General features: G+C 42.9%; 1 protein-coding gene across 2 annotated transcripts; it reads left to right on the top strand.

Annotated features, from left to right (window-relative positions):
- The first annotated feature begins 3,092 nt into the window (after positions 1-3,092).
- On the top strand, positions 3,093-10,820 carry smim8 (small integral membrane protein 8). Of its 2 annotated transcripts, none has more exons than XM_080192789.1 (3): positions 3,093-3,188; positions 6,511-6,671; positions 9,569-10,820. In XM_080192789.1, exons 2-3 carry the CDS (start codon positions 6,537-6,539, stop codon positions 9,725-9,727), a joined length of 294 nt encoding a protein of 97 aa, XP_080048915.1. In that variant the 5' UTR covers positions 3,093-3,188; positions 6,511-6,536; the 3' UTR covers positions 9,728-10,820. The 2 variants fall into 2 exon arrangements, with proteins under 2 accessions (XP_080048915.1, XP_080048914.1); XM_080192788.1 differs by having other exon boundaries at positions 3,102-3,246.
- The last annotated feature ends 3,847 nt before the right edge of the window (positions 10,821-14,667 follow it).

The following is a 14,667-nucleotide window of genomic DNA, read 5'->3' as shown; positions in this document are numbered from 1 at the left end:
CATTACATTCTCAGTCTGCTGATGCAGAACAAGAGAAAAGCAGTTTGTATGCAGTAAAGGTGAAATCACTTGACAAGGTGGCAGCCCGTAAGCTACAAACCTCCTGTTAGTTAATAAAATTACAATATGAAATGTAGGACACAGTGCTGAGGAAATGAGGCAGTGAGTTACAGATCCTAACCACACGCTGCGTAAAAAAGTTTTTCCTCATTTCGTCTTTCTTTCCCAACTATCTTAAATCTATATCCTTTGGTTTGTAACTCTTTTTCCATTATCTTTTATTCATTCTTGGTATGCCGGAAGGGCCAGTATTTATTGCACATCTCTAATTGCTCATGAGAAGATGATGGGGAGCTGACTTCTTGAATTGCTGCAATCCCACAGAGCTGTTAGGGAGGGAATTCCAGGAATTTGATCCAGTGACAATGAAGGAATCATGACCTATTTCCAAATCAGGATGGTGGGTGGCCTGGAAATAATGGCGTTCCCATATGTCTGCTGTTCCTTGTTCTTCTAGACAGTAGTGGTTGTGAGTTTGGAAGGTGCTGTTGAAAGAGACTTGCTGTGTTCCAACAGTGCTTTGTGGAGATAGTACACAATGTTGGTGGTGGAGAAGGTTAATATTTGTGGATAGGGTGCCAATCAAACGGGCTGTTTTGTCCCGGATGGTGTCAAGTTTCTTGAGCATTGTTGGAGCCGCACCCATCCAGGCAAATGGAGAGTATTCCATCAAACTCCCGACTTGGGCATTGTAGATGGTGGACAGGCTTTGGGGCCTTTGGGGAGGTGAATTACTTACCACAGGATTCCTAGCTTCTGAACTGTTGTTGTAGACACAGTGTTTATGTGACTGATCTGACTCAGTTCCTGGTCAATGGTAATTCCCAGGATGTTGATATTGGGGGATTCAGCGATGGTGGTGCCACTGAATGTCAGAGAGTGATGATTACATTCAGTATTTTTGGAGATGTTCATTGCTTGGTCTAAATGTTTCTTTGGGGAGAATTTTTCTCTATTTTTGCCCAGACCTCTCAACCACTCCTTCTCAAGGAGAAAAAAACAGTTTTTCCAATCTATCCATGGAACTGAAGGCCTTATCCTCACAACCAGTCTCAGAAAGCTTTTCTGCACCCTCTCTGAAGCCTTCACATCCTTCCCAAATTGCAGTGACCAGATTTAGAAACAATATTCCAGTTTTATAAAGGTTTTACCGTGACTTCCTTGCTTTTGTACGCTAAGGGTAAAATCTAGTGAAGCTCACGGGAGACAAGGCAGGTGGAGGCACTGAATTGTGTGAGGTGAAATGTCACCTTCCTAAAGGTGGGAAGTTAGTTGGCAATGGATTAAAAGCGGATAGTGGTTCACAACGGCAAGTGAAAGGAACATATATTTAAAGTATTAACATGTCATACATCATCCTTAAATATATGGATTAAGTTGTAGTTTTTCAATTAAATCAGCAGCAAATGGGAAATGTGTGACTTCAGGTTCATGACTGGCTGAAGGTGATGAGCAGCAGGTGAGGTAGTCTTCCTGGGGGATTTGGGGTGTGTGGAAGCTGATTTTCCTGTATGGGGAACTTCAGTAGAAGTTGCTTTGAACTTGGATGGTAGTTGTCAGGAAGGTGAGGAATTGCTGTCCAGGGAGGTGGCACAAGGCTGTGCAGGGAACGGGGCATTGCTGTCCATGGAGAAGGGACATGGCTGTGCAGGAAGGTGGGGCATGGCTTCCAGAGAGGTGGGGCATTGCTGTTCAGGGAGAAGGGGCATTGCTGTCCAGGGACGTTCGGCATTGCTGTCCAAGAGGTGGGGCATTACTGTCCAGGGAGGTGGTGCATTGCTGTCCATGGAGATGAGACATGGCTGTCCAGGGAGGTAGGGCATTGCTGTTTGAGGAGGATGGGGCACCTTCATTTTTGCCCCCTGCGTCCCTGATCTCATGCCCCTCCTGACCCTGCCCACTCCCGCCCCCAGAACACAAAGGCAAAATGCACAAATTGGATACAACTAGATCTTTTAATTATATTTTAATTTGAAAGGAGAGGGATTGAGGTGAAAACTGGGTGATGTGACAAACTAAGCAAGTGTTTGAATTTTCAGTTTCACATCGTAGCATGTGTGAACCCAAATTGTGGTGGTGTCCTCCTGATGGGGGTTTCAGATCTACCAGCCTGAATACTGATAACTTGTGTTATACAACATTAATGCACATGGATCAACCTGAACGTTGTGACATAACTGAATCAATGGTGCAAATTGTTTCATTGATTATTTAAGTGGTTAGGTTGCTATTGCAGTGTTTGAATGGCCTGACTACTGTAACATATTATCTTTTCTTTCAGCACCAGAACGTAGTGGGGGAACAAATTGGTTGGCTCATCCAGAAAGAGATTTCTCTCAAGTTGCTGCACCTCTTCTTGAGGATGAAGTGATGGAGAGTCAATGATTGGACAGATTGATCGTCATGGCGATGGTGTAGTAAAAGATCAGGGTAGCTGATGAGGTTCAATCAAGGCCTCACCTGATTAAATATTTCAAAGCCATCTCAACCAAAAGCGTCAGATCAAACCCAGAATGGGGAGCAATGCCTCATCTTCTCAGCTGGGATCTTGTTTGTCCCTCTCGTGGGGACCATGAATTGGATTTCAATTTGAATTTGCCCGATTAGCACTGCTGCTTCACAGCTCCAGGGACCTGGGTTTGATCCCAAGCTTGGATCACTACTGTCTGTGCAGAGTCTGCACATTCTCCCCGTGTCTGTGTGGGTTTCCTCCGGGTGCTCAAGTTTCCTCCCACAGTCTGAAAGGTGTGCTGATGAGGTACATTGGTCGTGCTAAATTCTCCCTCAGGATACCCGAACAGGCACCAGAGTGTGGCGACTAGGGGATTTTGACAATAACTTCATTGCACTGTTAATGTCGGCCTACTTGTGACACAAATGAATAAACTAAACTTTTCTTTTTGGATAGAATTTTTTTACGTAATGTACTGTACCTTCTTTAGGGTTGTGTTGTCAGCCAGCCATATGATGGCGCTGATGGGTGTGTGGATTTACAGAGTGTGGGTCCAGCTTTATTTCCTGGAGCTCCTTGGCAGCAAGGAAGCTGTGAGGAGTTGGGGGTTGTGTTGTTGCTGCTGAAACTTACTGAGGAAGCGTGAAGTTTGTACTACTGACTGCCAGAGTGATGTGTAAGCACACAAACAGGGAATAAGCATCATAGGCAGCATTGGCCTTGAAAATATACAGGTTGTGATTTTATTTTTAACATGTCTGGAAGGACTATAAAGAACTTAAACCTGGTGTTGTCAGACTTCTTACTAGGACTATAAAGAAATCAGAGGGAAAGACTTTACTGTATTCAACTGATTATTGTAGGATAATATGAAAACAAAGGGCACTTACTTAGCAATACTTCTCTACGGTCTCTTGAAAATATCTGACTTTTGAAGGGATATTATTTATTCAGTCATTGTATCCACATGATCTTGACTTTACTAGGCGCTTCCAGCTATTTCTGTTTGTGTTATTGGTTTGACCTTTGAATGTTTGGGACTGGCAGTGGTGGAACTTTGTGGAACCTGCTGGTTGCATCAGTTAGAAAGAACAAAAAAATGCCAATTGACCTCCCCCCTCCTTTTCCAAAATGCCATCATCACCCTCCCTAACACTATTTGAAAAGTACTGAAACCTCTCCTGTTTTTTACTCTCTATTTTAACTTGTCCTTCACTTCAGTTTCTCTTGACACTCCTATTATTCTCCATCACTTTTGTTTTTCCTATTGCTTTTCTACTCTCTCCACTTTTTCTTCTCTCCTTCCATACACTTTCTCTTGTCTTTTTTCCTCTACACAACTCTTTTGCTATTATAGAAGCTAGAAGCTAGAGTAGGCCATTCAGTCCTTTGAGCTTGCTCTGCAATTCACGATGATCATAGCTGATCAGAAATTTGATATCCTGATTCCCCTCCCCCTTTCCCCATATGCCTTGAAGCCTTTAGCCCCAAGAGCTTTATCTAATTTCTTGAAATCAGACAACGATTTGGCCAAAACTACTTTCTGTGGTAGTGAATTCTACACATTCATCACTCTCTGGGTGAAGAAATTTCTCCTCATCTCAGTTCTAAAAGGTTTACCCTTATCCTCAAAGTATGACTCCTAGTTCTGGACTCCCTCACTATCAGGAACATTCTTTCTGAATCTACCGCCTAACCCTGTTAGAATTTTATAAGTTTCTATGAGATTCCTGCTCACTCTTCAAAACTCCAGTGAATACAATCCTCTCTTTTCCCTTCGACAGAGAAAACAATTATTATTCATAGTCGTTTGGTATTTTCCATGGCAACACCCTTACCAATAAGGGTCCATTTGCCAACCAATCTGCACTCTTTTCTTGTGTAGTGTAACTTGTTTTCACTTTACATTTGGTATCCTTGTGAATTGTCCTAATGGGTGCAAGACAATGTTTTTTCAGCAATACTCAAATATATTTTAAGTGGTGAGGGATTGGGAAATATTAACTTTCAGAGAAACCTGGGTGTCCTGCATGAATCACAAAGTGAACATGTCGGTATCTCGATTAATTAGCAAGTCAGAGGGTATAAGTGTTTGTTACAGAGGGTATTACTGAAAAAATGTCCGGCAGTCACCACCAACTGTTGCATTCTCCATAGCAATGCTTCTATCAATCAGAGTCCACTTGCCAACCAATCAGAATTCTCTTCTCATACAGTTTGAAGTTGTTGTTTCCTTGACAAAGTGTCCCAATGAGTTTAGGATGAAAAGTTTTGACATGTCTCTTTCTTCAGCAATTATCAAGTTCTGAAATACCAAATGACTATTAAAAGGCATTGAATTGTAAGAGTAAAGAAATCTTCCTGCAATTACATGGGACTTTGGTAAGACCACACCGATAGTACTGTATATATTTTTGATCCCCTTTCCAAAGGAAGGATACACTTGCCTTGGAGTGAGTCAATCAAGATTCACTAGACTGAGTCCTGAGATGAAAGGATTGTCCTTTGGGAAGAGATGGAGTAGACTAGGCCTCTGTTCTCGGGAGATTAGAATAATAAGGGCTGATCTCATTGAAATATGTAGCATTCTTGAGAGGCTTAATAGGATAGATGCACTTCCTGTTCTCTGTAACAATTTACAATTCGTGACTCCTATCAAACAAAATAGCCTTTCTGTGGTCACAATATGGGCAAAACAATTAAGACAATTTTTCCAATCTTAAAAAAAGTGCAGTAAACAAAAAAAGGATAAAAGCAAGGAAAGCATTCACTTTGTAAGAAACATTTTCCCTATTAACTACTTCTGGTGTCCATTAAGGATTGCTACTTGGCCCCCTCCCATTTTCCAACCACATGCTGCCCCTCAGCAACATCATTGGAAGGCACAGCGTTCATTTTAATGTATACTGACAACACTTAGCTCTATTTTATCACAATCTCTATAGGTTAATAGAACCCAAAGAACAATGGAATCCCTACAGTGCATAAGGCATTTAGCCCATTGAGTCTGCACTGATATCCAAAAGCGCATCATACCCAGCTCACCGTGCCAACCAGATCCCTGGCGCTGTGAGGCTGCAGTGCTAACCACTGTGCCACCCTTGATTGTTACTAAATTATCAGATTGCCTGTCTGACATCCAGTACTGGATGAGCTGAAATTTCCTTCAATTAATTATTGACAATTAATTAATGAGCAGCATTATCCCTGCTGAAAACCCTTTACCCCAGCTACTGACTTCATCCCTCTCCCTGGCAACAGTCTGAGATTAAACCAGTCTGTTTGCAACCTTGTTGTCACACTTGACCCTGATGTGAGCTTCTGACCTCACATTCGCACCATCACCAAGACCACCACTTTCCACCTCTGTGACATCACCAGCTTTGCCCCAGTCTCAGTTTATCTACTGCTGAAACCCTCATTGATGCCTTTTGTTACCTCCAGACTCAGCTATTCCAAACACCGCAGACTGGTCTTCCACATTTGTAAACAAGCTGATCCAAAACTCGGCTGTCTGTGTCTCAACTCAAATCAATTCCCTCTTTTTTCGTCCCTGTGCTCGCTGACCTACACTGGCTAGCAGTCATGCAACGAGTTAATTTTAAAATTCTCACTCTTGTTTTCACCTCTCCCCATGATCTTGCCAATTCCTGTCTCTTTGTAATGTCTTGTGGCCCCCATAACCCACCTCGATATCTATGCTGCTGTAATCTTTGATGTAGTGATTAAAATCAGGGATGCGCAATGGTGGCTGCAACTTGGGCCTCAAGCTTTGAAATTCTCTCCCCCTGCCTTTCTGCATTGCTTTTCCTCCTTTAAAACACTCCTTAAAAGCTATCTCTTTAACCCAGCTTTTGGTCACCTGTGCTCATACCCTTTAATGTGGCTGTCGTGTTTTGTTTTATTAGGCTCCTTTAAAGCACCTTGGGATGTTTTGTTCGGTTAAAGGCACTAGATAAATGTAAGTTGTTAAATGCCCTTTACCCTATTGTGCGCAGATTGATAAACTGGACAGTTGTCAGCTATGTCGTCTTCCCCTGACCCGACTGAAGCAAAGACAGAGCCTCCAAAGAGCGCCGGTTACAAAAGTCCAGGACTGAGAGGAATCCGAACCACCAGCCTCTTTCGAGCAGTTAATCCAGAGCTCTTCATTAAACCTGTAAGGAAATCACCACTTAAATTTGGACAGTGTTGTTTTTGAACATTGTGACATTCAAAGACAGTCGAGCACCTGGCTCTCGCATTGTGGGTTCAAGGACTCACCGTTGTGGGTTATGTTGATTGGCCATGCTAAATTGCTCCTTAGTGTTAGGACGATTTCAGGGAGATTAATAGGTAAATAAATATGTGACGTTACAGGGATCGGGCCTGGATGGGATTGATGTCAGAGGAGCCGCGATGGGCCTCCTTCTGTGCTGTAGGGATTATATGATTCTAGTCTAAGTTAGAAGTAGAGGCTTCGCTATTTGTAACCTTCTTTCTAACCCTACTCCAGCACTAAAATTCCAACACGTGGCACTTTGTCCAGTTTCAACCTCTTTCAACGTTGGTAGGCAGTGAAAATGGTTATCCTCTATTACAAATATATCACCGGTTGGCTAATCAGAATGATGTTGCCAGATGGTCTGGCCTGCACGCAAGCTTTAATGATCGAGTGTAATAGGTTGAAGCATTGCCATTTCACTTTCACTGTGTCCTGGATTCCAATCTAAACAAGTGAGTTGCCTGGACCTCCTCACAGTCAGTGTTGGTTGTAAGAACATAAGAACATAAGAAATAGGAGCAGGAGTAGGCCATCTGGCCCTTCGAGCCTGCACCGCCATTCAATAAGATCATGGCTGATCTGTCGTGGCTCAGTTCCACATTCCCGCCCTCTCCCCATAACCCTTAATCCCCTCTCTTATCAAAAACCCATCAACCCGCGTCTTAAAAATATTTAGCGAGGCAGCCTCCACCACTTCAACGGGCAGAGAATTCCAGAGATTCACCACCCTTTGAGTGAAGAAGTTCCTCCTCAACTCTGTTCTAAAACGCCCCCCCTTTATCTTGAGGCTGTGCCCCCTAGTCCTACTGTCTTTTTTGAGCGGGAAGAGTCTCTCCACCTCTATCCTATCCATCCCATTCATCATCTTATACGTCTCAATGAGATCTCCCCTCATTCTTCTAAACTCCAACGAGTACAAGCCTAGTTCATTCAGCCTCTCCTCATAGCTCAACCCCCTCAACTCCGGTATCAGCCTAGTAAACCTCCTCTGCACTCCCTCCAAGGCCAAAATATCTTTGCGCAGGTGCGGCGCCCAAAACTGCACACAGTACTCCAGCTGCGGCCTCACCAATGCCCTATACAGCTGCAGCAAGACCTCCCTACTTTTATATTCAATCCCCTTCGCTATGAAGGCCAGCATCCCATTCGCCTTCCTGACCACCTGCTGCACCTGCAAGCTGGGTTTTTGCGACTCATGCACAAGGACCCCGAGGTCCCTCTGCACTGTCGCCTGCTGCAGTTTTTCGCCACGTAAGTAATAGTCCTTCCTACCATTCTTCCTTCCAAAGAGTGAGCATGAAATGAGCCTGAGAAAATTAAAACCATTCCTTGATGATCGCAGCTCCGCAGTACAAAGCCACTCGCTATTTCTCACTGCCTGATATTGGAAGTAGTAAAATTCTCTTTGGCGTAGAAATGAGTCTTCTTAGTTTGGGTTTGAGGGACATTGTTGGTGCAGAGGAGAAAGATCTTATAAATAACTTGCGCTATTTCTGACACGGGTAACTGAATCTTTGGGTCCCACCGAGGTTGGGTATGGAGGCAAATGGAACCAAAAATGCCAGCGCCATTTATGTGAATATGGAGTCCACAGAGCTACTCGTCCCCACGGAACAGGTAGCCAATTGTTAACCATGGCTAAAGGGAGGCTGCCTGGGATCTTGCATAATGGTGGCCCAGCTAATTTTTCTGGCTTTTTTCATTTAAACTTTGAAAGAAGTGGGTGAAAAAAGGGTGCTTCTATCTTGAAACACCCTCTGAGTTACTTACCCTTTACTACAGCCTGCTTGCTGTCTTATGGTGGAGGCCGTCAGATTGGTCCTGCAGTGTTGAGAGCCACGTATTGCCTTTTATTAGACGGGGAACCTGTCGCCATGCCAGTCAAGGGGGCGCCTCCATGAAGATCCCAAAGAGCGACTGTTTCCTTTAGGTTTGGGGCGGACCCCCTCAACTGAAAATCCAGCCCTCTGTGCTTGGAATGCTCTATTTTCTTACTGTTTTATGAGCACACCTTGAAAAGAAGGAATTGCTTCTACGGAAAACAATAATTGGAGTTTTAAGAAATCATATTTTGTGAATCATTCGGGGAGGCAATGGCTTGGTGGTATAATTGCTAGACTCTTAATTCTTTGCAATCATTTGCACATTCTCCCCATGTCTGCATGGGTTTCCTTTGGGAGCTCCAGTTTCCTCCCACGGTCCGAAAGACATGCTGGTTAAGTGCATTGGCCATGTTACATTTTCCTTCAGTATACCCGAACAGGCACCGGGAGTGTGGTGACCAGGAGATTTTCACAGTAACTTCGTTACAATGTTAATATAAGCCTACTTGTGACTAATAATTAAGCTTCAAAAATCTTAACTTTAATCCAGAAACTGCTAATGTTCTGAGGACCTGGGTTTGAATCCTGTCAGGGCAGGAATTTGAATTCAATAAAAATTTTTGGAATTAAGAATCTACTGATAACCATGAAACCATTATCAATTGTTGGAAAAACCCATCTAGTTCACTAATGTCCTTTAGGGAAGGAAATCTGCCATCCTTACCTGGTCTGGCCTACATGTGACTTCAGATCCACAGCAATGTGTTTGACTCTCAACTGTCCTCCGAGGACAACTAGGAATGAGCAATAAATGCTGGCCAACAGGCGATGCCCATGTCCCACAAATGAATTTTTAAAAAATGCTTCGGTAGTGGAAAGTTGTCAAAATAGCAATATTTCTTCATATAACAAAAGAAATTCAAATTTATATGTAAAATTTACTTTCTGTCTTTTGTGTTTCTGTGACAGAATAAACCTGTGATGGCTTTTGGACTATTGACCATAACATTATGTGTGGGTTACATTGCTTATTTGAACGCCACAGCAGAAAACAAGGCAGATTTGTATGAAGCAATTGATAGTGAAGGAACAAGATACACAAGACGGAAAACATCAAAGTGGGAATGAAATACCAGTTGAATCAGGAGAAGCAATATTGCAACCATGAAAATAAAAAGCATTTGCGGTTATTTTTGCTATTAATATTATGTAGCCAAAACTCAGTCCTGAGAATGTGCGGAGTGAGATAGAGACCTCAGTGTCCCTATGATGTTGAGCATAATTTACCTTGATAGTTAAGTCTTTGAGTACTTATTTTAGATTCTCAAATACACATTTGCCTTCCCAAGGAATGCATGACTGATTCAACCTTCGGCGACTGCACCAGCTAACGGTCATGTACAAATTACTTTGAGATACAAAAGGAGCAATTGAACATTTGAATAGGATTTAATAAGCTTCCTTCAACTCCTGATGCCTCTTACCCGATGTGTCTTCTGCCCAGAGTGTGACTTCCTCTTCCTGTTGTCAAAGTAGTAGGATGTGTCATTATTTTATGGGGAAAGTTTTGATATGTGAGAGGCTACCCACAGGAATGACTGTTTTATAGTCTGTGCCACTCTGGTCAAATGGAAGTGGTGTTTCTAGTAATTGAGCAGACTATTTCAATCCGGTCATTATGAAAACTCCATGTAATAGGCGGGAGACAAACTGGCAAGACTTGCTCCTTCCTGAACAATAATCCGGTGGTAATGAAATGTTAGTCTGTCTCCCAATTGCCATTGAGTATTTTTCTGAGGCTTCTGCCTTTTATATTCTCTGTGAAAGTTGTTGACAGTCATTGTTTTTCTGTTGCTTAAATCCATGTCCGTTGTGACTGATGTAACAATAAAGGGGGGAGGGGTTGTCAAATTATAATCAAGAAATTCTCACTTGCTGCTAATAAACACAAAATTTTGAAAATGCACAATAGGTCTATCAGCATCTGAAGAGAGAAAACTTAGTTTAATATTTCAGGCTGAGAGAGACCTGGCCACTTTCTGAACTAACTGAAGCTGTTTGCTATGGACTATCTATCCTCAAGATAGTATAAAATAAACTTAATGTTTCCTTTCATAATTATGGTTTCTTTCAAAGTTTGGGATTTCTTGAAAATGCTTCTGTCCTATTACAAAAAGACTGTGTAAAATTGTGAATATTGGAGCACAATACCCATTACTGACTCACTACATTTCTTTGCCCATTGTTCTTTGTACATGAGAGGTACGTGTCCTCAGACTTTTGTATCTTTTTCCCAACAGAAGAAGATGGATGAGAGTGTGTCCATGGTACGTGGGGTCCTTGATTATGCTGGCTACTTTTTTTACACTCCAGGCCTAGAGCTTTGCCCATTGTGCATTTCAGTGTGGGAGTCAGTAGGCCTGAAGGGTTTAAAATGAAGACACTGAAGAATGCCTATTATGTGACAGTAAAATGATTGATTATTTACTGAGGACATCCAATTCCAACATTTTTTTTCTGTGACTTACGCTGAAGGACATCCCGACCCCTCTGAACGCAAACATTTCTCAATCTTCATTTAAGACATATTCTAATTTTTCTACCAAAGTGGATAAACAACCAATAATTCCCAGTTCCCCCTCTTCCTCCATTCTTACCTTCTAATCCATGAGTATTGTTCTAAAATCTAGGAAATTCTGGAAAATCAAAACCATTGCACCCACTATCTCATTTGCTAATGCTTTAATATCCTCCAGATGTAGGCTATCAGATCCAGGGAATTTGCCAGCATTTAATTAGTGCCTATATGTTAGATTGATACTGCAGTTGTGAAGAAGCTGTGTTGTTTTGTTGAGGGTGCTGTTATTTATATAAGATGTCCAATCATTAAAAAAAATCACGGCTTATTAGAAGAGTTGGGAGTTTCCTTAATTCCCAGACCAAAAATCCTCCTCTCATGAACATTACAGAAACAAATGATTCTGGTATTAATTTTGCTGCTTGTCTGCTGTTGATGACATTTGCCTTGACAATGGTAACTGCGGGTTTAAAAATTCATTTATTGGTTATAAAACTTCTTTGGCATCCTGAAGTTAAACTGTTACACATATGCAAATTGTCCATACTTTTCCTGGAAATAGCAAATTCTTTCTGATTGATATCCAAAATCATCATGTAAAATATGGCAGTTATTAATAACAATAAAAAAGCACAATGTGTGGTGAATTTAACATTGCAAATTTGGCTGAGATAATCTCTGACTGGACAAGAAGGTCTGAGAAATCACGTTGTTTAAGTTTTTAAAGTTTATTTATTAGTGTGACAAGTAGGTTTACATTGACACTGTAATAAAGTTACTGTGAAAATCTCTTTATTGCCACACTCCAACGCCTGATTGGGTACACTGAAGGAGAATTTAGCACAGACACATATCTAACCAGCATGTCTTTCAGACTTTGGGAGGAAACCCACACAGGCACAGGAAGAACATGCTGACTCCGCACAAATCCTAGCCCAGAATTGAACCCAAGTCCCTACTGCATCTGGGCCAAATCGGTGGGATTTACACCCCAGTGCTGCTGGCACAATTGTTTATCATTGTTGCTGCTGATACAAAATACTAAGTGAAGAGTACTACTGAAAGGTTTTAGTCGTTTTGATGGGGAAGTATTTACGTGGGGACATCAAACCCCTCAGTGGTGCCCTCTACTATCTTGGCTGAGTTTGATGCCAACCAGGGCTACAATCTGGAGTCCTCCTCATCTCTTTGGCTCAGTACCACAAATGTTGGTGGTTTTGTCCATTAAGCTGAAAGCAGATGTGTTCATAACTGCATACAATATATGTACCAGTACAAAGCTTCAACTTGAATTTATTTGGAGAAAAGTGAAACTGTTCTGTTCACATTGGCCACTAGAGGGAGTAAAAGCATTAACTTTATTTTTTAAATTAACACTCATAAAGAATGAAGATGTAAAATAATGTGGACACCCTAGTCGTCACACTCTGGCGCCTATTCCGGTACACTGAAGGAGAATTTAGCACAGCCAATGAATGCACCTAACCTGCACTCTTTCAGACTGGGAGGAAATCGGAGCACCCAGGGGAAACCCACTTCTGAAAAAGTAGAGGTGTTTGTGTGCTTTCATAACTAAAGACTTAGCATGGAGGGAGCAGGCCAGCTTGTTGGTGACCCTGGACACCTAGAAACGTGAATCTCTCGACCATTTCCCCATAGAAATGTATAAAATCTCATTGGCCTTAATGAGTGGATGCTGAGATGTTGTTTCCCTTGGATGGGGAGTCTAGAACTAGTTAGCATAGTCTTGGGATAAAGGGTCAGGTATTTAGGACTGAGTTGGGAAATTTCTTCCTTCAGAGAGTTGTGAATCTTTGGAATGGTTAATTCCAGAGATTTGTAGATGCTCAGTCTCTGAGTGTATTCAGGGCTGAGAATGATAAAACATTGAGTACTCAGAGAATGAAGATTTGTGGGGGTAGGGTGGGAAGGTGCAATTGTTACGGAAATTCAACCATGATCTTGTTAAGCATTCTCAAGGTTTATCTCTGCTTCTCTTTGATTTTATCATTCCTCAGCCTCTCCTTCAACTTCAATCCTTCTCTCTCCCCACTCTTCCTTCCCCCCCCCGCTCCCCACCCCGCTCCACGCTCCATCCCCATCCCTTCGTCCGTTCCCTCTCCCCCCCCCCTTCCTCCTCTTTCACTCTCCCTCAACCTCTCTCTTCCCATCCCTACCTCCTGCCTCTCCTTCTCTTCACTCTCTCTCTCTCAGCCTTGTCCTACCTCCCTGGCTCCTTCCCATTCTTCCTCTCCTCTCCTTGCCTCTTCGAATCCATGTCAATCTCTGCTTGTCCTCCTTCTCACTCCCTCCCTCCCTCGCCTCCCTCCCACACTCAGTTTCTCTCCCTCTCTCCGCCCTCATTTGTCCAGTTCACGCTTTGCACCGTCACTGTGACAACTGCTGGACTTTAACCTTGGACCCGTTGCCTTGGTAACGATGACCCACCTGTATGTCAGCCTGCATTAACATTAAAGCACACTGAGAGACGAGATGCGCTTCTGCTTTGCGTCCTGCGCTGTATCCGCTCAGTAGATTTGGACAAGAGGCGTTTAATTGGGAAGAAGCTCATTGTCCCCTCCTCCACCCCACCCTTCGTTAACTTGGTTATTTTTTTTTCTTATTGTGTGTAATCTGAGCCCTGATGGACACTTGGTGTTTCAATGTCAGATCCAGAAAGTCGCTGCTGGTGACACCAGATGGAGGGACCCCGGGACTGCCCACCTGGTTCAAGGAACCAACTCATGCAGTGATCCAGCAGGAGACTCACAAATGTATCCTGGGTGAGATCTTTGTCCAGGGTCAGCCGGGCTGGGAGGGAAGGGGATCTCCAGAGCTTCTCTGCTGAATTAGGGATGGGTGGTGAGGAAGGAGGAGGAGTGGAGGGGGGGAGGTGGTGCAGAGTTAAAGCTGAGCTTTCTGATACCTCTCCCCCACCCCGCAATGCGCTGGTTCAAAGGGAGACGTTTCCAATCCCGGTGGGATCGCCATGTAGCAAATGGTAGCAAATCCCAAACACTCCCCCGGGATGTGAGGCTGGACAATCCGAGCTCACTGTCACTGTGGCTCATCTGAAAGATAAACGCAGGTTCATCCGAACAGATTTCCCGTCTTTTGATTTGTCAAGCTGGGTTAAACCCTAGGGATCGCCAGAAATTTGGCACTTCACAAGCCCTTCCGCTTAGTCCACTCATACTGGCAAATTTCACCCAGATTCAGTGTATTAGAAAGAAATATTAACCATGGAGTAAAGCAAAGTATATCTTACTGTTACGACTGCATAGGCTGCATTTCTAATCAATTGATATAATAATGGTACATTTATATTTAACATATATAATAACATATATCTTTGTAGATTACATGCACCTATTCTTATTCTTTCATGGGCATCACTGGCAAGCATTTGTTACTTGCCCCGAACTGCCCTTGAACTGAATGGTTTATTAAGCTATTTCAGAGGGCAATAAGAATTACCCCAGTCCGGGCA

The sequence above is a fragment of the Carcharhinus amblyrhynchos genome, chromosome 7, assembly GCF_965287045.1.
Source record: "Carcharhinus amblyrhynchos chromosome 7, sCarAmb.v2.hapA, whole genome shotgun sequence".
NCBI classification, from domain to species: domain Eukaryota; kingdom Metazoa; phylum Chordata; class Chondrichthyes; order Carcharhiniformes; family Carcharhinidae; genus Carcharhinus; species Carcharhinus amblyrhynchos.
This window is presented reverse-complemented; position numbering and strand designations above follow the sequence as displayed.